Here is a 26,789-nt window from a genome sequence, read left to right as displayed (position 1 = left end):
TGGAAAAAAATCAGCAAAGGTCTTGTCAAATACTGTGAAGCTTTTGCAGCTGCAACAACCCTTCCAAATCTTTCAAGGGTGGGATCAAATCTGCATGGGTTTGGGTGGGTTCAGATCTGGGAGCAAATGTCTTGCACAGCTTTGGACAGTGTGATGAGTTCAAGGAGAAAAATACCAATTGTGGGTGCTCACTGTTTCTCCTTGCTGAGAGGTGGAGCAGCACTAGTGCAAAATGGAAACCAGGAAGCAGATTCTGTGACACACTTGGACTTGTTGCAGTGGATTTGCAAGAGGTAACTAACAGGGCAGCTGGGCATGCAAATGTTTCAGATCAGCCTGTTTTCCGGAACTTGCCAGAGCTGTGACAGAGTGACAAAGGGCTCTGAACCCAACCTGCCTTTCATTTGCAACTCTTTTTGGTTTCACTAGTGCAAACTCAGGAGTCTTTGGGCTTCCGATAGCTACCTTCCTATCTTGAAAGACCATGTGATTGTTTTGGGGAAGGTAGCAGCTTATTATGGGGGTTTCTGGACTATTAAAATAGCTTAGGACAACCTGGTCTCCATTCCCCACATACTCAAATTAGCACCTTTGTACTTCTCTGTGCTGCCCTAAGATTTATAGACATGGACACGGCTGTCTCCGTAGCCTTCTCCAGCCCCTTCTTCTGTCATGGTGCCTACGGGCCTTGACCGCAGTCGGACTGTCAGTGCTGCCGAGGCTGTTTCCTAACCCACATGGTTTCCTGGCATTCCCCAGCTTGTCTGCATTCACTGAGCTCCGCTTTTTTAAGCTCTTTTGGCTAGAGACCATATGTTGTGACTATAGTCATACCGAGCCTCGTGCATGTTGGCCTTCTGTGATTTAGGACTGTGAATTTCTGTGGAAAAGCTGGTAATAATAACTCTTAAAGATAAGAACTCTCTTTTTTTGGGAGGTACTAACTCTTGAAATCCCTGGCTGTATTTTAAAACAGCCAACTGTTTCCAATATAACGTTTTTATTGCAAACATCCCATTACTATTGGCGTGCCCTACCCCAGCACTTGTTCTCTGCATGCTCTTGCCAGCTCTGCTTTCTTCTTTGCTAGCCACCATGCAGTTAGGTGAAACTTTCTGCACATGACAGGGAACCAAAATGGGTGGATGGTTTCAGATCACTGAATCTGACATGCCAATCAAAGGCTGTTTAGGGATTTCATTTTTGCCTTCAAGTAATTGTGGTGCTTGCTTTCTAGAATTTAAGTGAAATAGCCACAGACTTTCTCATGAGATATTTGTACAGGGTTGGCATGGAAAACAGAACTAATGGGCTCTTGGGGTCACCTGACCCATCCCTTTGCCCCAAGGCAGACTCAGCTCTATCTACACCACTGCTGACAGATGTTTGTCTAACCTGCTCATGAAAGCCATCATCAGTGGAAATTCCACCACCTCCCAAGGCAATCTCTTCTAGCCCTTAAATATCCCTGTTATTAGAGAGCTTGCTCTTCCTGGGAGGACATGGAGAACAGTTTATTCACTTCATCTTTTTTTGGCGATTATTTACATATTTGACTCCAGTATTATGTCTGTGTTTGGTCTTTTCTTCTCCAGGCTAAACAATCTGGGTTCCTTCAGGCTCTCTTACTAGATTGTACTTTCCACACTCTGATCCTCCTTATTTCTCTTCTGAATTCCTTCCAGCTAGTCCGCATGAGTCTTGAAGCGTGATGCCTAAAACTGGACACAGATCCCTATTCAAGATCTTTAATAGCACTGACAAAGGAGGATTATTTCCCCTGTTTACATACAGGCCTCTTGTTTCTGCATCTCGATACAATCCCACATACTGCTTTTGCCCCAATGTGACACTGATTTGTGCCCAGTTTACGAGTTGCAATGGCCCCCAAGATCCTTTTTCACAGAACTGCTGTGTATGAGGAATCAAAGGATGCTGCCTCAAAAATTTGGGTTGACCTTGGCAGAGGCTTTGCGCGCAGGACGCTGGCAATGGGATGAGCTTAGTCTTTGGTTGCTGTTGTAGAGACAGGGACAGGGGCTACCTCAGCAGTAGCCAAAGTCAGGTGGGAAGGGTTGGGTTTTGGATGTGGGAGGGAGGAATTAAGTAACTAGATTAATACAAGTGGAAATGAGTACAGCCTGTCCCCTTGGTTTCAGGGATTTTCCCTTGGGATCGTACCCTCTGGGATACTTTTGGAGGCTGCAGCATTGTAGAGATACCCCTGAAAGGAGGGTGTGTAGCAAAGTGGGCTACTCTTTCTGCAACATCCAGAGATACCTCTGAAAGGAGGGTGTGTAGCAAAGCGGGCTACTCTTTCTGCAGCATCCACACCGTCCCAAATGTTTTGAGTTGTTTGTAGCCGGTGGAAAGCCACTAATCGGCTTCGGGGCTTTTTTTGACTGAGTCACATGACTGTGCTACCAAGATTAAAGCAGCACGAGGAAGGAAAAGAGGCTTAGACAGCTGAGGGTGCCTGGCAGGTCATTTTAACCTTTTTGTAATTATTAAAGCTGCAGAATCCCATTAGCGGTGAGTGCCTTGCAGCTCTGCTCCCCAAACAAACACTGGTGACACAACTTTTGGTTCACCTCTGCCTTCCCTCGCAGAAGAGTCCAGCACAGCTGGCTGGTAGGGCCCAAACTTCAAGCAGAGAGTCTGGCTGTTCCTTCCTGTGCATCGAGGAGTCCATCACGCCAATGAGAAGCAATCCATGGGTCTATCAAAAGCGGAGGATTTATCTCTCTGTATCTAAAATTAGACTCTCATGGAAGGTCCTGCTTAGGCCATACTGTGGTAGATCAGCCCTTGCCCATCTGTGGCAATAGTAGAGAGGTACAGGATAAGGAAGATTATGCTGATCTCGTAATTCACTGCTTTGGCACTGGTCAACAGGTTATGGCTTTACTCTGTTGGGATTGGTGACAGCAGAAGATCCTGCACTACTGCACTGCAGCTCTGACATGGGAAGCAAAGATTTTGGATTTGCTATGTTGACTAAGGCACGAGGCAGTCAAAGAGCCTCCAATTTGATGTTACTCATCTTTTCCTCTCTTGCAAGTTTTCACGAGTGCAGCATCACACCCAGTAGTCAGTTTGATCTTCCCCTGTCCTTCCTCCAGCTTCTGCATCTTTTGTTGTCTCCCTTCATATTGACTAGTAAGCAGTGATAGAGAAATGCTGGTACCACAGTGTCTGGAGGATCGCTCTGATCCACCTGCAATTTGAACGTTGTCCTACTTTCTCTAGAATTGTCCTTTCTGCATTCGGGCAATCCTTCATCGAGTACATCTGTGTGGTTGCACAGCAAATGGCTTCTTAAAGAGGCCAGGGAAGACCTGTATTCTGCCTGGTGTCACTGAGCTGTGATGGGTGTTGCAGGTATTGCAGCACCTGGAATTGATCCAGAGAGCACCTGCTCCCTCAGACAGTGCGGGCATCCATGTGCAGGGAGCACGAGCGCTGCAGCGGATGTAAATCAGCTTTCCTCTGTTACACGTACACCAGTCAAGAGTGTCTGGCTGTGCGTGTCTTGGACATTAATATTTCTATCACTGTGTTTGCTTATTGCATCTAATTACAATCAGTCCACTCTTGCTTGAAAGCTCAGTCTAAGGCTAAACCTCAAAAAACTCACACTGATTGTTCTCAGAGTGATACCCACAGTCAAGTATTAAAACAACTTGTAAAACAAACGCAATCTTTTGCTTGGTTGTTTATCTTCAAAATCTCTGGGGCATAGAAGGAAAGATTTCCCCAGGAAACCTGGACAAACAGTAGTGATTAATAATCAAGGCGAGCTGGTCTGTCATGCAGACAGCATGTCGTGGGGGGGGAATGCATCTGAGCAACCCGGTGAAGGTGCCATCCTCTGCAATCAGGCTTACAGGGAAAGCCCTGGCGAGTCGCAGCACTGTCTGTCCTTGTCCACTCTCAGCAGAAGAGCAGCTACCTGTTGTCCCTCTCAGGAGAGGGGAAGCGTGGTGTCAGACTGCAAGATTGGGAGGTGTTTTACCACCTTCCTGTTGAGCAGGTTTTACGAGTTGAGTGGGTTAGACATCCTGGGATGCAAGGGATCTCCAATGGTTCCTGCTGTGCTATGCCCTGATAGAAGGGCCCCCCCCGCCCCCCCCCGCCCCCGCAAAGACTGTAATGTAAAGGTCACCCAAGCAAGGAAGGAGAAGCTGGTGGCCACTTTCCGATGGGATGATACAGCACTCTCCTGGCTGCGTTGCAGTGCACGGGCACACACATGCACATGCTGCTCCTTCCCTATCAGCCACTTCCTAATGAAATCCCGATAAGATATCAAGAGCTCTTGAGCTCCTGTTAACAGTCGTCACGGGCAGATGTTTTGCTGTGCATGGAGATGATGTCATGGCTGGAAGTCACAGTAGTGAGCTGTAAAAGCTGAAGTCAGGAGAGACCTTATCAGACTGTTACAGACCGACTTGAGGCCGCTAAGCTCCCAGACAGGCCTAATGAACTGGAACTGAGTTGGGAACGTGCAGTCTTGAAAAACTTCAGGGCTCGTAGTTACAGGCTTACTATGAAATACTAATTAAATAGCTGCAGTGGCATATGTTCCATCCTGCCAGAGCAGCACTTTGCAGTAGCACAGCCGTGTCGCCAGTGCATAACCACCGGCTTGTGAGAGTTAGAAAAAATGTGTATTAATCTGAGACCAGATTTCTTTGTTATTTGTGATTGGACTGACAACACACTTTGTTGTTTTGACTAGTGTTTGAATACCTATTCTATACCTGAGCTATTATATGCACCCTGAAAATGAGGCCCGATCCTACCAGTCTTATTCAGACAGATGTTAGGGTGGCTTTGGATCCTACATATGGGCCTTTTTTTTACTTTAGTGTAGTCTAAGGCAGTGTCTATTCAGTAAAAGCATGCTGCAGCACCTCAGCTGTGGAAATAATCAAGATTTGGCCTTAGTTCTGTTTCTGTAAGCGCCCTCCTGCCACCTCTTTAATGCTGTCTGTGCAGAGGACACTACTCCTTACACAACCCACAGTGAATGAGGTGGTGGGACCAGAGGTAGAGCCGGTTGGTATGGTTTGCTTGCAGAATATCTTGCAAAGCTACAAAAGGCTGGGAGCTTCTGTCTGCCATGGACCTTGTTGTATATTCTCTTACAACATCCTAAGGGAGTCCCCAAATTGCGCCCAAGCTCCTGCTGGAGAGGCATGGAGTTTGGGGTTAGAAGAGTGTGGTATTTTGGACCTGAGAGAAGAGAAGGAGGGTTTAGGTCAGTGAGCTTCTTCATCTCACTGCTGGAATTCTTCATTTGGCTTTTACCTGCCTTTGGTCTGCAGACCTGCTCCCCCATCCACTCGCATGCTTTCACAGCTGAGTTTAGTGGTATTTGCAGCAGGGACTAGCTGGGTTGGAGTGTGGGTGCCAGGCTGGAGAGCTGCCTTTGCTCAGTGGGGTCAAGGGCTAATGTGGGGACAGCGGCCAAGTCCCTCGGACACTGGCAGCATCCTCCAGGTGCTTGAAGAAGTGGCTTTTCCCTGAGTCAGGGTGAGAGTCACTGCAAAGCTGAGCATGCCCAGGTGAACTGAGGAGCATACCCCGAAAGCCCTGGTGGTGCCATGGCAGAGGGCAGCACCTGCAAAACTAAAGTAACTCAGCAGTGGCTTGGTGGTGTCCCAGCTCACAGTTAAGCCATCTGCTGAGTTAAGCCTGATGTGAAAACTTGCCTCGCGCGCCAGTCCGAAACAGAACTTTGGGAATGGGGTTTGCCGGTAAGAGCAGAAATATGGAGGCTGCCTAGGAAAAAGCAAGGGTGGTGGGTTTGTCCACCTCTCTCCATAATTTCCTTTAATAAGAATATATAAGGAGATGTGAGTTTCTTCTGCTTCCCAGCTGCTCTGAAAGAGCCCTGTTGCCTTAATAAATCAACTCCTTTACAAGATGTAACTGCTCGCCCATTTTTCAGCCTGCTTGTCTGTGTCAAGAAGCAAAACCAGCAGAGCAGTACGAATCTGAAATATGGTGCTGAAGAGCTGAGGTGTGATAACAAAACTGCTGTCAAACAGCAAAATGTTTTATTGAGCACAGGTGAAGGTCTTTTTATGAGATGGTGTTTGATGGAAGGGGAGGAAGTGAAAATGCCAGCATCCCATCACACGAAGGAGAAGGCAGCTGGCCACAAGGTGCAAACCTGGCAGAGCATCACTCCTTCCTGCGTCTTTCCTCCTTGAGCTTGGATTTGGGAGAATCCCTTTAGGGTTGCTGCTTTTTATGAGGGGAGGAAGAGCCTTGTTTGCAGGACGTTGAGAAAATATAGCTGTGCTTTACTGTCTTAAATCATACTTAGTAAAAGTAGCTCCTGGGGAGAGAATGCAGCGGGAGGCAGTGGTGTCCAGCCTCGCTACTGGGGGTGTGGGACACCTCCATGGTGCATATGGAGATGATGCTGGGGTGGTGCACCATGCTCCTGACCTGCCAGCTGGCACCCCAGCTGGGCACCATGCAACCCCCTCTTCGCAGCAGACACCAAAAAGACAAATCAAACTCCAGTGGGATGCTGTGGAAAAGGACTAAGGCACCTCAAGTCTGCTCATCCTGGGTTGTTTCGTATTGCCCAGGCTGGGTGTAGGGACCATCCCGCTGTGAGTCCCATTGCAGGGCTTGACACGGCTTTTTACTCTCACAGACACATGCATTAACCTTTTCTTGCATCTCTTGCATCTTACTGCCCTAAGTAAAGGGATTGCATTTTTTCTCATTATGAAAAGGTCTTAAATAAATGTGGCTCAATCCCAAGCATATAGTTACCACGCAAACCTCTGCTCTGCGTACTCGTGGTTTGGAGAAATGGCGTAAAGGAAATAAAACCATTTCTTTTGCTACTGTCAAAATAAATGTATAATTCATTGTATTTACCCCTCTGACAGATTCCTCTGAAATCTCAGATGAGGATCAGAAAGGCTCCATTGTCTCCAAGTGTCTTTTAAAATGACACTGTTCCATGCTCTGCAGGCTGAGAGATTGTTTTGATTGTTAAAACAGTTTCTAATTTATGTTTTAAAAAAGCTTCAGGAGCCAGGCGATTCCCTGCTCTCTCAGAGGCCATTGAGTTAAAACAAGGTGGAGTGATTTGTCTTGCCTCAATTTAGCTGTAATGAGTATTAAGTGGTTTATCTATGTGGAGAAAAGTTACTCAGCTAGATTACATCCAAGCTGAATTACACCCCATTCCAGATGGAGTATATTTTTTAAGACAGTAAATCTTGAGGAGGGTGGATAATAACAGTAATGCTCCTTCCTGGGCTGGAATGTGACTCTTCTACCTCTCATGGAGATAATGTGCGTAGCTACATCCAATTAGTTTTTCAAAGGCTTTGCGAAGAAACGGGACTCCAGGTTTTACGGCTCTGTGAACAATTTAGCTTGAAGCATTTACATTGTACAAGTGAGCGATGGTTGATGACGATTATGGTTTTCATCCACTTTGCTGTTGCGGCAGGGCACAATGCCAACTTTCTCCCCGACTTCCTCTTCCACCAGGTGTGTTGGTTGTGACAGGGAAGGTGTTGGGTGGGAGGTGAGATGTTTTGATGGGAAATTCCTTCCTTCTGGTGTCATCTGGTCCACTAAGACACCCATTGCTCATGCAGCTGGTGCTCACAGCCCAGAGGAGTAACTGGAGGAGGACGTTGGCCCAGAGCATCCTCCCAAAAAAGTTTGCCCTTGACCACGTATCCTTGACCATGTGTCCTTGACCACCATCCTTGTCTGCTTCCCTGATACTGGACCTCCCTTTCACTGTCCCACACTTCTGCAGTGCCAGTAGTTGTCCAGCCAGGTTAGGACGAAATGTTGGGTCACTGGCAAGGCACCAGCAGTCATGGGTCGACTCAAAGTTGGTGCCACAAGGCGAAAGCTGGGTGGATGTGCTGGGGGTATGCCCCAGCACCCAGGTCTGGGAGCTGCTCTTGCCACCGAGGAGAGTGCATTTGGGCTGCTGAAGGTGGAGCAGCCCTCACAGCTGGCAGCAGGTTTTGACAAGGCAATGAGGACCATTTGTTTAATTTCTAATGAAGGGGATGAGGGGGTCCAAGCTGTCAGCAATCCAGCTCTATCGCCTTTCCTGGGTGGGTCAGTGGGGCCATCCTTGCCCCATGGCTCTGGGGGAGGCAGGAGAGGAGGGAAACTCACTGATAAGAGGAAGGTCAGAAGCAGAAAAATGTTGGGAATGTGTTCCTTGATCTAACGTGGGAGAGACACAGCCTGGGGTTTCACTGCTCAGCCTGTCAGTGTTACTGCCTGCTGTCATGAGAGTTAGAGGATTTTTTAAACCTGAGATCAAGATGCAAATGGCTCATCTGGCATCTACCTCAACACAGGCAAGTCCACAGGATGGAGGCAATTCATCTCTGAGGGCACAGCCAGGATGGCGATGGCTCTGAGCACTGTTTTTCAGCCTTTGCCTGACTGAGATGGAGTATCTGCTGCTGACAAAACAGCTCATTTGCTGTTTTGCTTTTTTTCTCCATATATTTTATGTTGCTGCAGGGTGTTTTCGGTCTGAGGTCAAACATCAGACATGGTTTGGGGTTGACTAGTGCTGTTTGAAGAATTCTAGCAAATCTCAGGGCAGGCTTTCAAGACTGGGGGTAGCCATGGTATGCATTGGCTCCTGGGGGTGCAGGGCTTGCCTTTCCAAGGAGTACCTTTTTTTTTGCAAGGCATGTGGAACCAAAGTGAGGAAATAATTCTCTCTCCATTTCCTTTTCTTTGGCAGCTGTGCTCTATTCTCTCCATCAACCAACCCATCAGTCCTCGTAGTATTCAGGGCCTGAACACAACAGCTTCTGCATCACCATTCATCCGCTTAACCTTAAATTCCTTTAGCTGTGGTGGAACACAGCACAAGCACATGTTGAAGAGGTTGCTCATGAAGTTCAGGTTGCCAGCCTCCACCTTGGGTAACTTCCCACTGTGCTTGAATGCAGAGCTGCTGGAGAGGACCTCTTGCAGTTTCTCTGGCCTCCATGGGCACAGAACTGTGAGAAAGGACTTGTTTGCATCCAAAGAAGTTCCCATGAGCTTGGGGGTTTTTGGTTGCTGTTTTTTGCATGCGACATGGTGTGGTGGTCCACAATAGAAACTTAGTAGTGATAAGAGAGTACAAAGGTGAGGGGGGTACTTCATATGGCAGGCTCCCTGCCGGCTGGGAAACAGGCTTGGACTGCTAATGGGCAACAGGCTTAGTCAGTGCTGTGGTTCTTGTGGAGCCTGTTACGAGCATCACATCGAGATCTTCTTTAGCATTACCTAGCATTTTCACACTTGTTTATGGAAGGGTTGCTGTCTCTGCAATTTATGCATGCAGAGACTGTGCTTGGTCCAGAGGCGTATCTCTGATTCCCAGGCAGGCATGGATTGAGCCTCTCCTTTGATACCGCTTTGAGTCCTTCCTTCAAATTGCTTTGAATGCCCTGATACTTTGAGATAAAAATCAGGACCTGCTGTATCAAGATCACTGCATTCATTGTGTAGAGGCACTCAGCTCTGCTGCTGAGCATGCGGTACAGGTGAAGCTGGAGGGCAGGCAGGGAAGGACACCTTATCTGACCAGATCTACTGATGGAGGCTGTTGTATCCAGCACAGGAGTGCAAATGGTGGAGTCTCTGGTTGTCTTCAGACAGAGCTGGAGACTGTTGTGGGAACTGTTTAGCCAGATGGGTATTACTGGACTGAATTTAGAAGTAAGTTAACAAAGTGTGGTGCCCTGGGTCACAGGGGAGGTCAGACCAAAAGGTCCGTAGTCCTCCTGGCTTTGTGTTTAAGAATCTCAAACTCCCCTCTCCCCACACTGGAGGACAGGTTCATTACTAATTCAGCAAGTTGTTCAAGCTGATGCTGAAATCTTGCTGACTTAAGCACCACTCTTCTGCAGCATTATACTCGCCACCTTTTGATATGCATGACTAAGTTCATGATGCTGTTGGCATGAGGCCTTCACAGGGCAGGTGCTATGGATTGATCCTATAACCCACTTGCTTTGCCCTCTTGTCCTCCCACCTGGGGGTTGTTGGGCAGAGAGAGTTTGTGGTCCCTGCAGCTGAAGGTGATACTGCTGTGAGCCTTACCACGACTTAAACTGTTCACTGAACTTACATAGCTTCCTACGGTGTCTTCTTAACCTTTTTCATGGCGACTTGTTTGGATTCCTGGATTTGGACAAAGCGGAATCCAAACAAAAAAGTGAGCATGTTTCCTCTGAGAGTGTTTATGCTTTGACTTCGGCACTTGACTCCAGTCTGTCCTGCTGTTCCTTTATGTGCGGTTTGGCACTTGTCTATGGCAGCACTTTTTCAAGCATATTCCAATTTTTCTCTTGAATGGTCAAAGCGCTCTCAGTGATTAGCTGTAGCTTGCATGCTAGCTCTTCTGCTAAACTGCCCCCAGACTGGCCAAGAAACAGCACTCAGGCTTGTGCCGAGTGCGTTCGGCAGCCACTGGCAAAGGCAAAGATAAGCCGGTTAGCACAGAGCCAGCCTAAACCTTACACATGTGCATGGGCATGTGCTCGTGTGTGCAGAGGTGCAGCCAGCGGTGCCTGCTAACCCGGGGGGGGCTGATCCCTAAAGGTGCTGGGAATCGGCAACGCGCACCGATCGGCATCGGCGTGGTTGCATTAATGCCTGGTTCCTTGCTGATTCACGCTCAGCAAGGAGTCCTGTGGTCGAATAGTGGCTTTTGCAGTCATGCCGTAATTAATGAAATGAGGTAAAATATAATTCCATTCTGCAGAGCCCTTTTAGCAGTGCGGAACGTGTTTGGGTTTTTTCATAGGCTTAAGCTGCAAAACTCTTCTCCTCCTGCTGTAACAACTCACAGCCTCTGCCACAAAATTACAAGTGGAGGAGAAATTTTGCAAACATCCAGGTGGATGGAAGAAACTGTTGCAAACTGGCAAGCTATAATGAAAAGGCAGAAAGGTTTTCCCAGGTTCCTTTATTTTCTTCTCTGCAAAATTTGCAAATGTGTTGCTTCAAAGCATGTTTCAAAACAGAAACCAGATGTTTTGGAGAGCCGTAAGCCACCCACAGAGCTCTCCAACAAGTTATCTTCTGCGCCAGGTCACCCTATCTGGTGTTGCTGTCTTACCGTAATGGTAAACTGGCCATTACATTCCTTCAGGTTGAATATTAGCATTTTATGTGAGGGTATTCTGTATTTTATTGCCATGATATTTTTCTGTTTAGCGTCATGTGCTTCCACTAGAAAAAACAGATGTCCCGGCTAGGCACTGGCTGTGTACGTCAGGCTGTGTGCATGCTGCAGCCCTGTGTCCTCTATACAGCTGCTCTATACGGTTCTTCCCCTTTTACAGCACTGCGAGTTGTGGCAGTGACCTCCTTGTAGAGCTGTGCCAGCTGCTTATTTTTCTGAGTTTTTCAGTTGTTTTTGAAAGAAAAAGGCACGTGGGTGGAAGGGTTGTTTATTCAAACCTAAAAGGAAACATCTTGTTCTGTTGTTGAGTATTTTGGTGCATTCTAGATGAATGAGAATGGCTTTCAAAGATAGGAAATTACTTTTATAAAATTACAAAACGCAGTATTTCAACTTCGCTTTCCTTCTGAGCCCCCCACCCCCCAATCTGGTGGCATTGATGTGGATTCACAGAAGATATTGCTGTTGCTGAATCTCAGCTTTTTAGTGAAAAAAGCTTTTGGCAGAATCCCCTCCTCACCCTGTATGCTTGGGGTTTTTTTAATTCACTAGGTCTCTCCCAAACTTGCCTTCCAGGGAGTGGGAAAACATGTCGCTGCCTGACGGTATTTACCTGTAACACAAGAAGCTTAAATGTATTTTTTCTCTCTCTTTTCCTAAAGATTCGTCTTCCAACTATATCAGGCAACTTGAAACAAAAGTGAAACTGCTGGAGGATGACAACAAGCTTCTTTCCCAGGTAGGTTTTTTATTGCCTAATGGATACTAGTGTGGCTCAGTTCTTCTGTTTCCGTATAGTTGTGCCTGACTGCCCACTTGAATGCACAAGGGCTTTCAGTGGACATCCTACCAGGGGAAGAGCGTAATGGTCTTTTCATATCAACCCCCACTGATAGAATTGGGTGTCCTTTTGTTAAATTAAAAAAAAAAAAAAAGAGAGGAAAAAAAAAGGTATACCCTCTGTTAGCATCCGTGTGTGTTTCGGAGATGTATTAATGCCTCCCTGCAGAACACCTTGATCCACTGCTGCTTTCGGGCATGCTGCGAGGGTCCAGTGCTGCCTGTGCCCTTGCTGCAGGATTTTGTCTTTCTTGCCCATTCACATTGACTTTTATCTTGTTGAAAGAGGAGGCTGTAGTCAAAGGACAGCATTGGGAATAGTTTTGTGCAGTGCTGGCTCCCAACTTTTGTTTGAGATCTTGCTTAAAACCGAGCAGACCTCTCTAAACTGTCACTTTTTGCTTGCATCTACCCTTCAAAGTCTACTCCACGTGCCACTGGGCTTTTGATCACTCCTGGTGCTTACCTGTCTGTATATAGCAATGTCAAGCAGCGGGAAGAAAACAGTCATTCCGTCTGTTATGTCCCCTGGATCCTCTGTAATACACAGGACTTGATGTAAACAGGGGCAGCTTTGCTGAAATCAGTGAAACACTGGCTATTTAAACTATTGGAAGAGAGACCCTTTTTCTCTGATTCTTTGCATCCTTTCACTGTTGCACTGTTCTACCTTCCTGGCATTTTAAAGCTTTTTTTCTATACTTTGCTTTTTACTTCAAACATTGAGTTTCATAATCATTTTGTTCCAAATTCTTTCCAATTATAAGGACTGGAAGTAAGAAACCCTCCTATTATTTTTTTTAAATACCTTTTTGCCAGTTTATGTTGTGCTATTCTTTGTATTTCACCAAGTCTGAAAATAGACTGCTCCAGGATCACATGTTTCTAAAACATTCCTGTTTTAAAAAAAAAGAAAAGGCACTATGCTTACTGAATTTTCAGTAAGATAATTTTGTCAAACCTTACTTTTACTGAAATACGCATTTTGACCTGACTGTGAGCTTTTTTTAAAGCGTAGTCCAAATTTCCAGTGTACTCATTGGCATTGCTAGCCATGAAAGAAAACTCACAGGGCACCGAAAGGTTAAAACCCCAAAAGGGTGCTCAACTCAACTGCTACGGAGTGGCTTCATGTATTAATCAATTGTTAATTTAATTTTAACTCCCTCTGTCTTTCTCCCAACCCATGAGTGAGCTGGTGGCGGTCGAAACCCCGAGACTGTTTAATTGGAGGTATTGATAAGCAGATGGGCTGTGCGTGGGCAGTTGGGATGCACATGGATTTGGGGACAGGCCCGATGTGCCCTTGGCCTGGCTTTGTCCTGCCACAGCTGAGCATGTTAGTCCATCGGGTATGCTTTATGAGGTAAAAAAAAAGTGGTTGGTAATTAATGAGTGGTAAATTAATAGGGGCTGAATAGCTGTCTGGGCTTATTGCATCAGGAGGATGAAGCCCAGTTAGTCTCAGGGTGCGTGAGCCTGAAGCAGCCCCACGCATCAGCCCTTCACCTTCATGCTGTCCTGGGTGGCAAGGCTGTGCCTTTTCCTCCACCTGCACAACTGTCCTCACCTTTTAGGCTGTGTCACTACAAACGTTTGAATCCAGGAGGGAGGGAAATGATCCGAAAATAGCTCTGTGCTCTGGAGAGGGCCATCGCCTCCCCAGCAGCAGCAGCCACTGAGGCCAGCCTGGCTCTGACATTCTGTGCAGCCCCTGTGCAATGTCTTAATGGCTCTCCAAAAAAGACCAGTATCCAACCTATTTTAGATCACGCTCAGGAAATACCTCTTTTATATTGTAAGCATGGATACAGCTCTCCTTAGGGCAACAGAACGCTTGAAGCTGCCACGGTCTGGGTGAGCTCCCTGGGAATACTGAGCTGCATCACCTCCAAAACTGTCATGCTACGAACCTACAGTTGGATTTTTTCTCTTTCAGTGATAACGATGAGGAAAATCTGTATAGGCACAAACTCACATGCATATGTCCACGTTGCTCCCAGCGCTTTCCTGGAAAAGTATAATCCACATACTCTATTCTTTCTTGCTTCATCTGATTGGAAAGTGTTTAGCTGTTACCATGCGGGTCTCAGGATAAGACTCCAGTCAAAAAGGATCCTGGCAAACTCTCCTCCTGTTTTTAAAGTTGCCAGGTGATCCTGGCCGTTTGAACTCTGCAATGCCAAACTGGCTTGTCAACACCAAAGTCACATTTTAACCAGGCTTGGCTTTCTCCCTGGGAGTATTGACACTGCAATAATATTTGCAGTCTGGTGTCAAGAAGTTCTATCACCAGCATGCTGAGGAGTGATGAAACCTGACGTCCTAAGTAACAAACAGTGCCTGTGCATTAAAGGATTAACAAATCAGTGGTGGTTATGGAAGTCTTCCTGGCTTCTCTCCAAGTGCTAAACTTAGAGCTGAAATAGCGCTTCGTCCAGAGAAACCCGAGAAGGCCGGTGCTGCAAATGATACTGCAAGCTTCACGGGAGGCTTTATATTCCAGTGGCCAGTGACACAATGCCCCTTTGCTAGCTGGTGCATCCTGAGCGAGATTGTTGCTTTATCTTCTTCAGCATCTGGAGTGTGAAGCTATGCTGAGATGTGATGTCTTTGTACCACCGTCAGGCATGGAATTATGTTGGTGCAGGGGTCCCCAGCCTGTGCTTTTTCTCTTGCTTCCCGACATCTCCTTTCTCTGTAACCACTTTGGGATAAAATCTCAGTGGGAGAGGCAAGAGCTCTCCAGCCCGTGCCGAGGAGGCTGCTCTGGGCTGTACTTGTTACCTGCAGGTGTGCTGGAATTCACACGTGTCTCTTTCTGGTGACTCATTTGAACAGATTAATTGAGAAAGCTTTTCCTCCTCTTGGGAGATGAAGAAGTACCATCTCACGAGCCACACTTTGCAGTGGGAGGAAAGTAAATGGAGAAGTGGATGTTATTTATGATAGCCGTATATGGATTTTTTTGGGTTTGACTTCTTTTGCTGTCTAGGGAAGGAGATGTGTATTTCCAGTTGGGAAATGAGCTTCTTCTGACATTGCTAACTCATTAGTAATCATCACTCTTCCCATTCTTCTTTCTCTGAGGGAAAATTACTCCAGTTTTATACCTTTCTATGACTCAGGTTTACACTGTAATGTTTTGCTGGCATGACCGTGTTAATCAGAAAGTCATGCTCTCAGATGGCATCACTATGCTGGCAAAATACCTGGCAGCACTTCTGACAACACACAGCTTTTGTTGCCCCGGTTTATACTGGTTGGGGAGATGCTGTAGCGAACACCACTACCAGAAAAGGCCCCTCGATGCCTGCTCACTGGTGTTGGTAGGTGTCTGCGGTGTAACCACAGTGACAGAGACCCCGCAGAGCAGGTGGGTACCTCAGGGTCCTGGGGTTGACGGTGTCAGCATTTCTCACAAGTGTAACTGGTTTCTGGAAGTTTTAGTCGAGGCGTAAAGATGAACGTAAGCTCTGAGGAATGTTGGGTGTTGGCTTTGGAGAGCTTCACAGGCATCACTTTTATAGTCTCACATTCTCTAGGGAAGAAGTGCACTAAGTTCTGCTGTGTGCATATAATTAATCTGTGCAACATCATATGGGAGAAGTCCTGTTTTTCCTCTGTGTCATTGTGGGGAGTGCCCAGGAGAGCTGGTGTGAACCTCTCTATTGTGGTGTCTGGCTGACTAGATGAGGGTACCTTCCATATTACTAAGATGTAACCCCTGAGATGGGAGACCATACTTGCTTTCCGTTCTTCTGATCTCAAAGTGTCCAAGCAGAAAATAGATCCCTTAAGCCACCTCACACTACCTCTTAAACTAAAAATGAATTTGTAATTACACACTTTCCCCTCAAGATTAGAGAAACCCATTTTTATGAGCTTCAGGAGCTCCAAAGGTCAGTTCTGGTTAGTTTTATGACTAATGTATGCATTTTAGAGATAATAACAGTGGCAAACTTCTGGCCATTCTTTCACATTATTTTGCATTTTCAGCTCATTCTGTACATTGTCAAGGATTGGGTACTTTTAACTAAAACTGAAGTTTATAGGCTTTGTGGACTCATCACCCTGTTCTCTCTCCTCATAACTAAGTCCTGTGCACCATGGGCTGGCTGTCAGGACTTCTTTTGGTTTGCAGTCTCTACTGAGCTGTGTCTGGCTTTTTGCTTCAGAACAGGAATGTCAGAGGCATTTTCCTACTCAGAGATGCCCAGGGCATGTTGCACACCTTTGTTTCAAAAAGCCCAACTTTGAACAGAGCAGAGGTATTGGGCAGGCGAGACTCTGAGTAACTGGACGTTTGACAATAAAGCCCTGGTGCATCTTGCAGGGTAAATTTCAGGTCCCCTGGCGTGGAACATAAATACAACAAAATATTCCCTAGGGAGTGGACAACCCTTGGGATTTATGAGGAACATCAGGGTATTTAATTAAAATTGCCAAATAGACCTCAGTATTACCAGCACTTCACAGCATTTCAGTATCTGCCCGCTAGCTGATTGGGATTTAGTGTATCCTTGGAAGAGCTTTAGAGCATCCCTGGAAGGTCTTGAAAACAGTGCTTAATCTTATTTTCAAGAAACTGCATGGTTGGCCTGAATTAAAAGAAGACTGCAGCTGTACAGATAGTAAAATGATAGTAAATAATGCCTGTAAATACTGCTATTAAAACAGACCTGAGGTTTTTGAACTAGGAGCTTCCATGGTAAGGGCATCTACAGGCTGCCTCAGTTCTTCTTAGGCAGATGTGAACTTGGCACAAACATGCACTCAGCAGGCAGTTTCCAGCATATTGTTCTGAAAATGAGGGGGGGAAAAAACTGGACTCCAGGATTGAAGAGAGCCAGACAATCGTTAGTACTGCGAAGAACAAAGATGTAAATGCTGTTCAGTGGAGAGCTTGATCTCTTCCTGAAGAGCAGAGGACAGAGGAGAAAAAGAAATTGCCCGCAATGTGCTGGCTGGCTCCAGGAGAGTTGGAGTGCAATTTCCTCTGTTGTTTTATTATCAATCGCTTTTGTGCCAAGCCTGCCATTAACAGCTCCTGCTTGTGGTGTTGCCTCTCGGCTAACAGAGTTGCTATAGGGTCTTAATGTTTGGGCCTCTCCTTGAATTGTGGCTCCTGATTTTTGTTGTGAGTCCGTGGCTTGTGCCAGGAGCGTTGCACGTGCTCACCATGAGCGGAACAAAATTACAAACCTGTCTTATTTCCCCAAAGTCTACCTACTGTTTGTGTGTGAGGAGGATAAGTGTAATTGCTTTAATTTAAGGTCTCACAAGGGAAATTGGATTTTTTTGTAGTAGAGAGCAACTCAGACATGAAAGCTTTCCAGTGCATTTGGTCTCCATTTAAATTCAGAATACTGAAGGGGACATGCCCTAGGTTACTATATTACCGATTTTATGCGCTGTTTAAATATTTAGCTGCATATTAATTTTAACTAATCACAAAGGAGATGCATATTTAGGGCCTCATCCAAATATTCCTTTCAAGTCAATGCTGAGACTTTCTACAGGACTCCATGCATTTTAAGACAATGGAGTGCCTTCTGTTGACTTTGGACATAACTGTCTTGGGCTGCTACCTACAAAATAAATATTCTCTTGGTATTCATCTCCCGTTCATGGGTAGGAACATATCTAAAAAAGCAGGATCAATGACAGAAATGAGCTTTTGCCACTTGTAATGAAAGCTGGATGGTGTACTGTGTGTTCTGGGGTTTGTCACCTGTGGAATCAAGGAATGTTATGAGAATGTCACCTGGCACATGTAAATAGAGTTCCCCAAAAAGCTAGGAAATACAATTCAAGAAGTTCTGAATACAGAAGTCAAGCAACAGATAGACAGAAGCATACAGTGTTTATTGAATCTTAGGAATCTGAGACAATCACATTAATTTCTTGTGGAGCTGAATTTCTGTGTAAGAGTGTGAGTGTGAGAGGGACGCACCCACACAAAGCTCTGCCATGCCCCATTTGTTTCTGTCGCTGGTAAGCAAGAACATTGGCTTTAATGAGGCTCAGTTTAACCTCCAGCTGTGAAATGCGGGATTAGTCATATCCTGTGCTTAACCAGCTTTGTAATATTTTCACTAGATTCCACTTTTTTCTGTATATGAGGACAGGGTCAGGGACAAAGCTCTTAATTGCAGTTAGATCAGGCTATGAAGAAGCAGCATTTTGTGTCTTCATAACATGTGGAGAGGTTCAAAGTACGTAGATTCTCAGTGATTGGTCCATCTGAGAAGGACTAAAAATGTTTCAAGGGGAAACGAAGCAATGGCTGCAGAGGCTTAAAAACAGATTTTTGCAATAAGTTCAATGACAAATTCAAGACCAGCTGAAGAAAAATTCAGTGTCTGATATCTGAAAACAACTTGGGGAAGTATGGGAAGGATGTTAATCATTCATTGCTTTTGGAAAAAAAAAAGAGGCTTTACCCAAAACTCTAAGTTTGTGACAAAATTTTCCGGTTTGTTTTGCTTTTCATAAAGCCAAAAATGCAAATCTAAATCTTTATAGGAGACTTCTAAGGATATTCAAACTATCTCATAAAAATTAAGACCGGCTGTAACTGATTCTTCCTGACTATTCGAGTCCTGGTTCAGCAAAGAGCTTTGAACATCTGAGTGGTCCTTGGAAGAGAGGGGCTTGAGTGTCCATCCTGCCCTGAGCACTGTTCAAAAGAAGAGAGATGAGGCCAGCAGAGCCCTTGGCCATCTTGGTCCCAGCATTAGTTAAAGCCTGCAAGGGACCGTTTCTGATTTATGAGAAGGGGATTCAGGTCTTTGCCTTCTTCATTCCCAGCTCCCTCGTTTTATGGGATGTGGGGAGTGCCTTGAAGGCAGCACCATCAGCTGAGCTTTCGGGAGGAGGTGTGGCAGTTCCCTTTGGCCTTGCCTGGAGTGCAGTTGACAGAAGAAACTGAAAGGTGACTCCAGGGCATGATCCAGTGAGTTTATTCATGTGCTTAATACTACATCCACATCTACATCTACTTGCCTGGTGGAACTGGGGCAGCATTCCTTAGCTTCTCCATTGGCATCCCTAATGAAGAGACTGATTTTGGTGCTAATGAGCCACAGATGTGCTCCGCTAGTCTGAGACTCCTAAACTCATTGCATAGAAGCCACAGACCAGACGTGGGTTACTACGAATGTCAATGGTTATAGCTGCATTTGGCTTTGTTAACTATTCAGCTGCATTTCTATTTGGGTTATAGGCTGTGATGCTTGAACCTCAGCTGTGCCAGCCCATATTCTCTCTTGAGCAAAGTCTGCCAGTTGTGTGATTATAATTATATACTGCAATTTGGTTTGAGCTGATTATCTGAGTCTCCTATGAGTTACGGGGTTGATCTTTCTCTGCTGATCTAAAACAAGAGGAAAAAAAATACAGACACTCTTGAATATTAACAGTGTACTAAAATTCCCTACCTCAGTCGCTACAGAGAATGGAGAGGTTTGAAACTTAGCACTGCTTTTATTGCCTGTACCCCACTGAGATAATAATAAAAATATTTTTCCAAGAGTGGTTTTACATGACAAAATCTGCTAAGCCTCTTACTGACTGTCTCCTGCTATTTATTAAGCCTTTCCCAAAGTGTTAGCTCCCCTGACAATAGAGAATTCCAGTTGTCACCATTGTAACCAAGTGAAATCTGCTGCTTTGCCCCTCTGGCCTGTATGAATGCAGCTCGTGCTATTAGGGGAAGGTCGGAGCATAGGCAGAAGTGGAGATGCTTGTTCCTGCGTGGCATTTGTGAATGGCTGGGATCCAACCATGGCATAACATCTAAATGCCTCCTTACAGCTCCCTGTGCTGCTGCTGTACAAGGGCTGTGTACCTCATTCTCGGGGTTGCACCATTTCCGATTTCACGAGAACAACTGAACGTGGCTTTGCTGATGAAACTGGCTGAGGTTGTGCTTGTGAACTTCTGGCTGAATACTGGAGAGGGAATTGGGACAGTGGGTGTCTTGGCAGACCATCATCCTCTAAAGCCTTTGTCACCAGTCTAAGGAATGATCCCTGCATGCGCCGCGTGTACAACAGGGATATGAACCAGTGTAAAGGAATTTAATCTCTCCTGTTACAGAGAGCTCATATTGTTACATGACATGGAAGATGTTAAATAGTTTTAATCTCATCCCTTAATTTTTTTTTCTTATTTGCACAGTTCTTTCGAAATCAAATACGTTGATTTTTTTATTGCACTCTCATGTGTGTAATTTCCAGCTTGCCTGATAAATGCTGTTGAAGCTGATGGGACTCTTCACATATACTTAAAGTCAGATATGTGCTTTGCTGAGCTTATTTTTGCTTGAATATGTCTTGTAGTGATAACTGCAATTACTGAACCTTAATTCAATTATTTGCTAGCTTCGCACAGTGAAATCGCCCATCCCTCAACTTCCATGAGACCCTAAAACATGGATTAATAAGGAGGAAATCTTTGTGCAAGGTCATGTGGTAAGGGATGTTCGCTGGGGCACAAGGCTGCCTGAAAGGGCCACTTGCGTGTGGTGCTGAGGTCCCGAGAAACCGGGGCCATTGCCCTGGTGCCCATGCGAGAGCTGCACAAGGCAGGTGCTTTGCAGCATCTCCTTCACGTTGTTTGGATGTGTTTCTGCTTTGCTTTACCTCAGCAAAATACAGCGGTTCTGCTGGACTTAGTAAGGATACCTTGGGCCAGGTGGTTCTTACAGAGTGGTGTGCTCTGACAGTGACATTGAACTCTGTGGGTATGGTAAAATATCTGTCGTTGTGAATAAGAGTAAGGTGATCAAGCTTAATCAACTGTTTGTGGGCTCACCATGCTCTAAATCAGGATAGTAAGTTGTGAATGTTTGTGCAGATGATAATGTGTTCTGCAAGACTTCATTAATTAATATGGGAAAAGGGGTCGAAGTGCAAATAATAACATTATTTTGTCAAGTGCTGCGTCTAAGACCAGGTTATTTTGGTCATCTGTGGTAAAGGTAGAGTTTGTTCCAAGATGGTAAAATAACTTTTTTCTGTTAAGTTTTCAAATGTATAATGTTCTTCTGTTCCCTTCTAGCTGGCTGACTGCAACAGCTTCCCACGAAATTTCAGTAAGGTAGAGAGCACTAACGCATCCACAAACAGCTTCTTGGATCTGGGGGCTGCTTTTTAATATTGCTGCTGGTTGTTTGGGGCTCTGATTGCTTGTTCTTTCACATGCTGATGTTGGCGATTTCCATTTTTTAATTGTCTGAATGTATTAAATATGCCCCTAATTATTTTTTATTTCCCTCCTGCAAAAGACATTGGTTAGTAACATCTGAGTTTTGACCAACTTCGAATCAAAGCCTACCTGAAAAGAAGTTGGTACTCTTTGCTAAATTGCTGCAGGAAATAACAGGAAAAGATTTTGAGCTAAACCTTCCATTTAATTACCCAGTTGCAAACAATGGGTTATTGAGTGTCAAAATTGAGGCAGTTTCAATTACTGGAACAATTATGGTTTAGAAAATTGTTGCCGGTAGGTTTAAGAATTTATATTACAGTGACAGGCAAGTAATTCATGTAATGGGCAGTACAAGAGTCCGTGAAGATGAAGGCAGCCTGACCCAGTGGATTGAAATAAAATCTTCCTCCTTTTTCTTCACAAATATATATAATCAAAAGCCAAGGTCTCAGCAGAGTTTTCCATCTAACATCCAAGATTTATGGGGTAAAACTGGAATATGAAGTAAGAATGACATTTTTTTCGTATAGACATTTTTTCATATAGAGAATTACCCAAACCATAAGCCCAAATCCTTATGGGCTTACACGGTCAGGATGGGATGCCCTTGCCCTGTTGCTAAAGACCAGGTTCACCCTGATATTTAAATGACAGCTAAAGGAAATCCTGTACTTTGTAAAAGGGTGGAGTAGCCACTAAAAATGGAAATTGCTTCTCTCTCTGAGGGCTGGGTGATGGTGTGGCATATTCATTTGTCCAAAGAAAATCTTCTGAACTGGTGTCAGTAAGGGTATCTTCTTTTGCCAATATTGAGTTCATCACAGTATTCCTTTCCATCTAGTTGCATTTCATGTTAAGATATATAATTTCTTCTAATGTTATGTTGAATAGCAGATCTAATATTAATAAATTTAAGTGGTGCGGTGTGTAATCTGCTGTCTCTTGAGCTTAGTGCCAGTGGGTCTGCGTTGTAGGAAAACGAAGCTGATTATTATAAAGCCTCTGAAACTGCAGTCCTCTGGGAAGCCTGCTGTCAGTGACTCACGAATGCTTGATTCTCCTCTTCATTCTGGACACATTTTCCCTTCCCTTTATAGAGGGACCCCCCAGAGGTAAACAAAAAGAGGCTTTATAGGACTCCTGGCCTTTGAATTGGTGCTTATTAAAAAAAAAAAAAACCAACAAAACCGGCACATGGACCAGGAGAGGAAGCTTTCACAATGCAGAAGGTTACAAATGAGTTACAAAGAAGTGACGAGAGCAGCATCTCAGGTGCCACCAGGGCTGTCCCTCCTGGCTCCTGCCTTGCACCAGAAGGATGTGGGTCTCTAACATCTGCCAAGCCCCCGCGGGTGCCTTGGATACACTCAGGCACGGGACACCCGTGTGTGGACACCCGAATTGCTCCAAGGTATCCTGCAGCCTGTGGGGAGAAGGGAAGCTGTGACTCTTTGTAAAGGCTTTAATATTTCCACAGGGAACAGGGTCAAACTGATCATTTATGATTAATTTTATTTTATTTTAACCTCTGTTCAGCCTTCAGCTGTTACAACTTTTGCGAAAGAAGAAAATAGTGTTTTCAATTAAAGGCTACTTATGTAACAACCCTGTTTTGAATGCTAATTCATGAATTACTGGAAGCTGACACTGTCGCTTTTTAATTTTCCTCGGTCACTTCAGCACATAATTCTAATTGAAATCATTCTGGGTTTTTTGCTGATCTCTTTCATAAATGCTGAGAAATATCTGTCAAGTAAATTTCTGTCTTTCTGTATTTAATTTCTGTTAAGAATGGTCCATTTTGTTACATCAAAGTTCCTTGGAATTAAATCCTTGTCTTTGTTTTTCTCCCTTCCAGCAGAAGTAACACTGAAGGGTAACGGAAAAGATAATTTGTCTAACTTGTCTATAAGTTTTCAACACTTTATCTTCACAGTTGGTTCAACATGGCCACTGCACTGATCTGACTTTACTGGACAGAAACAGAAAGGAAAATAAATGTTTCTTCTTAGTACTTTGACCTTAAAATACCACAAACACCATCCATCTTCTTGTGTTATTTGTGTTATTTTCAAATTGAATCACTCAGCACATCAGGTCAAAAAGTCAGAGGCCACCATTTCTTCTCCCTGCTAACAGGATAGAAAGCTTTGATAGGAACAAGTGTTTGCTGATTTTTTTAAAAATGTAGTTTTAAGCTTTGGTAAGCATCAAAACTTTAATTTCTATCTAAAGTATTTTAAATGATACATTATTTTTTATGGAAAATACTTACAACTTTCCACCCATTCTAATAAACAAATTGCTTCTGTTTTTTAGACAGAGAAAAAGTTGGATTTGCAGTCCATTTTTACTAAAAACCCGATTTGTCAGTTCTGTTCTTTTCTCCGTGGTACGAGTAGGCAAAACTCCCTCCCCTGCCAGGAGGGGCACATCTACGTTCATTTCTTTCATAACAGGGCTGACAAAGATCTTGGGCTTTGGTCCAAGAGCAGTATCTTCCGGGGTCACTCCAAGTTCTGCCTAGTTAAAAAATTTAGCAAGAAATGTCCCGTCATTATTTCCAGATAATGAAGAGTTATTGTGTCTGAGGGACCACCATGGAGCTGTCAGCGTGGGCAGTGTGTAGCACAGGTTTGTGCTGCAGGAGAAGGTGATGTTGGGTCTGCAGGCTCGTCCCTGCGCTCATCGGCTGGTAAAGGGAGGCAACACCACAGAGAGTGATGCTGAGTTACACCTAGGGGAGGTCTTGCACTTTCGTACCACTGTGAAAGTCAGGAGATGCTTTCTTTTTCTCTATTTCCTTTCATTCCCCCCCCCCCCCTTTTTTTTAATATTTGGGTGAAACTAGTGTTTGAAAGAAATTCACAGTAAAAGAGGAAGAGCTACGCAGAGTAGCTACTCTTGCGTAGTAAGGTCAGTGGCCAGTTGTTGGCGTTTGATGGGGACAGCTGTATTTCAGGCTATGCAGGTTGTAAATCTGATCAGTTAAGACTGACCGTGAGTCTCCTCAGCTCGTTCCCAGTCTCCTTTTCTGTGTCCCTTCCTCCTTCTCTGCTCCTCAGCTTAGAAAACACTCCCAAAAAAAGTTCAATGGAAACAGCACTCTCCCATGGAGTTTTAGTTCAGATGAAAATGATTTTGCTGATAAATTCCTTGAACCACCAGAAATGTGAAGTGATTTTACCTGAAGGGTAATTTATTATAGACATGTTGCCCATTAATTGAGATAATCTCCAAGAATGATGATGAACAGAGATGATCAGGGATTGTAGTTTTAAAATGCCGTTCTGACTAGAAAAGCAATTTGGGATCCACTTACATCTCAGTAATGAAAATTGGGTAAGGTAATAAGAGATTTCATTTTGTGAGTGAATTGACAATGCAAATACCAGGATTTTTAATTTAGGTTTAAGTGGAGTAATGGCTACTCATTCTGATGCATCATTAGTCATATTGCTTTTTAATGAGGGATTCACTTTCTTTTCCTGGTTAGCTCTAACACTGATAGCAAAGCCCAATGAACGCATAAATGCTAAGGGAGGTCTGATGAATAAGTGTCACTGCACCATTTTAATTTAAAAAAGGAAGAAAAAGCAGTTTTCCTTCTGTGGTGAAGAAATACACATTTGCTTTTAGTGCAAGGAAAATAAATAGTGCAGAACTGTGGTTGGTAGGCTTTTGTAAAAAATAATTAGAGTAAGATCCATTTTGAAATAAATTCTAAAAAATTTAGAAAGAAAATTGCATTGAGTGGACTGCTCATGAAAGGGACTGGGTTTACAGCTGACAGCGGTAGGAAAAAGTGGTTCTTTGGCCATCTCCAACATGGATGTGTTATAAATAGTGGCAGATGAAAATTCTTTTTGCCCTACCAAACCCACCTCATGCCCCAACCACCTCATTCCTCTCCTGGATAGATCTCTGTTCAGTAATTTTATTTCTTAGACCTTTCCTTTCTTTCCCTTTCCCTTTCCCTTTCCCTTTCCCTTTCCCTTTCCCTTTCCCTTTCCCTTTCCCTTTCCCTTTCCCTTTCCCTTTCCCTTTCCCTTTCCCTTTCCCTTCCCCTTTCCCCTTTCCCCTTTCCCCTTTCCCTTTCCCTTCCCTTTCCTTTCCTTTCCTTTCTCCCCTTTTCTCCCCCGTTCTCTTTCTTTTCTTTAATTAAGAGCTTGTTTTGATGTTCATTGAACTCAGTGGGAATCTTTCCATCAAATTGAATGCATTAGGTCAGATTCATAATCAGCAGTCACTGAAATAACCTAACAATAGTTTTGTCACACACAAGTGCACTGTCTTAAATGGGATTTGCTTAAAAAAAGCAATAGAACTAATCCATTATAAACACTTGTTAGAGCAGAGTTTTCACTCTGTCTGTATATTTACCAACATAATTTCAAACAATTTAAGCCAAATTGAAATTAATGCAGACTCTTGCTCCAGGCAGGAACATGGGGCAGTTAAATTAAATCAATTTAAACTAGCGTGTTTTTAGCCACAGCAGTATGATACTGTGTGTGTGGACTAGACTTAGGTCTGGTTGCCTTACTTCCTTTGGTGGGCGAGGCGTTTTGACTTTCTATGAGGACAACCTGTAGTATGATGAAACACATTCTATGTCTAATTAGATCAACCCATTCAGATTTGGGGGCACGAGAACGGGTTTCTGGGAGGCAAACAAATGTCCACCAAATCTCTTTTTCTCATGCCTGTTTCCATACTCCTAGTGCCCCAGTGTGGCATCTTGCAAGTCTCAGTGTGGTTTGCAAATGTCTGAGCAATCCAGGGCCTCTAAACACTGGCAAGGCAGTGCATGTCCTTCTGGAGCAGAGCCTTCAAGATCTGTGACCTCTGGGGTCTCCAGCACAAAGCTACAACCTCACGTTTTCGCTCTGCTGTTTTATTCTGCTTTTCCCTTGCCCGTGCCAAGTGCCCATTCATCATACATGTCAGGGAAGGGTGCATGAGCTCCTGAGCTGACAAGCTAAAGGAGTGGGTAGCAGAGTGTCGGGACCTCTCCAGGAGGTTGCTGTCCCTCTGTGCACATACAATAGTGAAGAGGTTGCGCACAGCAGGACAGTGGAAGCGTAACCAGCCAGGGTAAAATCCTTTCAGGATAACCACCAAGAGACCCCTACACACCACATCCCTGGGACAATGCCAGTAAACTAAGAGTCTTCTCATCATCTTCCTTTGTGACCTGCTAACCTTCCCTTGAAAGTATATACCTCCCAGGCATGGTGGAGGAAACTCGGTTTTGCTGCAGTCACTTTTTAGCTTCAGAAGGAGTTATCTCCTTCAGATCTTTCTGTCTTTGACTCTATTGTGAAATGTGAAAGATATATAGGCCACAATCTTCTCTGATGCCACCTTGTAAATTGAAGGGAATCCCAGACATCCAATATGCTGAAGTCATTCTGTATCACTTGACTCCATGTGAGGCACAACAGTTCCCAGCAGATTGGGTGATATGCAGGACTAGCATCCATTTCTCATGATGGCTTTCTTGAAATCTGCCCTTCTCTTCACA

General features: G+C 44.6%; 1 protein-coding gene and 1 long non-coding RNA gene across 3 annotated transcripts in view; one reads left to right on the top strand and one right to left on the bottom strand.

Moving 5' to 3' along the window:
- CCDC85C (coiled-coil domain containing 85C) overlaps positions 1–26,789 on the top strand; it is a 116,618-nt gene that overhangs the window by 59,466 nt on the left and 30,363 nt on the right. Inside the window, exons 2-3 of one of the 2 annotated variants that reach the window (XM_054828428.1) lie at positions 11,869–11,945; positions 21,113–21,151. In XM_054828428.1, the coding sequence (XP_054684403.1) occupies positions 11,869–11,945; positions 21,113–21,151 (116 nt within the window). The remainder of the gene's footprint in view (positions 1–11,868; positions 11,946–21,112; positions 21,152–26,789) is intronic. The other variant, XM_054828429.1, reaches the window with a different exon arrangement.
- On the bottom strand, positions 11,966–15,318 carry LOC129207466 (uncharacterized). The gene is made up of 3 exons (XR_008577449.1): positions 14,025–15,318; positions 12,513–12,583; positions 11,966–12,338 (listed from the first exon to the last, which is right to left on the bottom strand). It is a non-coding gene; the product is annotated as an uncharacterized LOC129207466 (long non-coding RNA).

This window comes from Grus americana, chromosome 5, assembly GCF_028858705.1.
Source record: "Grus americana isolate bGruAme1 chromosome 5, bGruAme1.mat, whole genome shotgun sequence".
Taxonomy (NCBI): Eukaryota; Metazoa; Chordata; class Aves; order Gruiformes; family Gruidae; genus Grus; species Grus americana.
The sequence above is the reverse complement of the archived record's forward strand: the minus strand, read 5'-3'. Positions and strand labels throughout refer to the sequence as shown.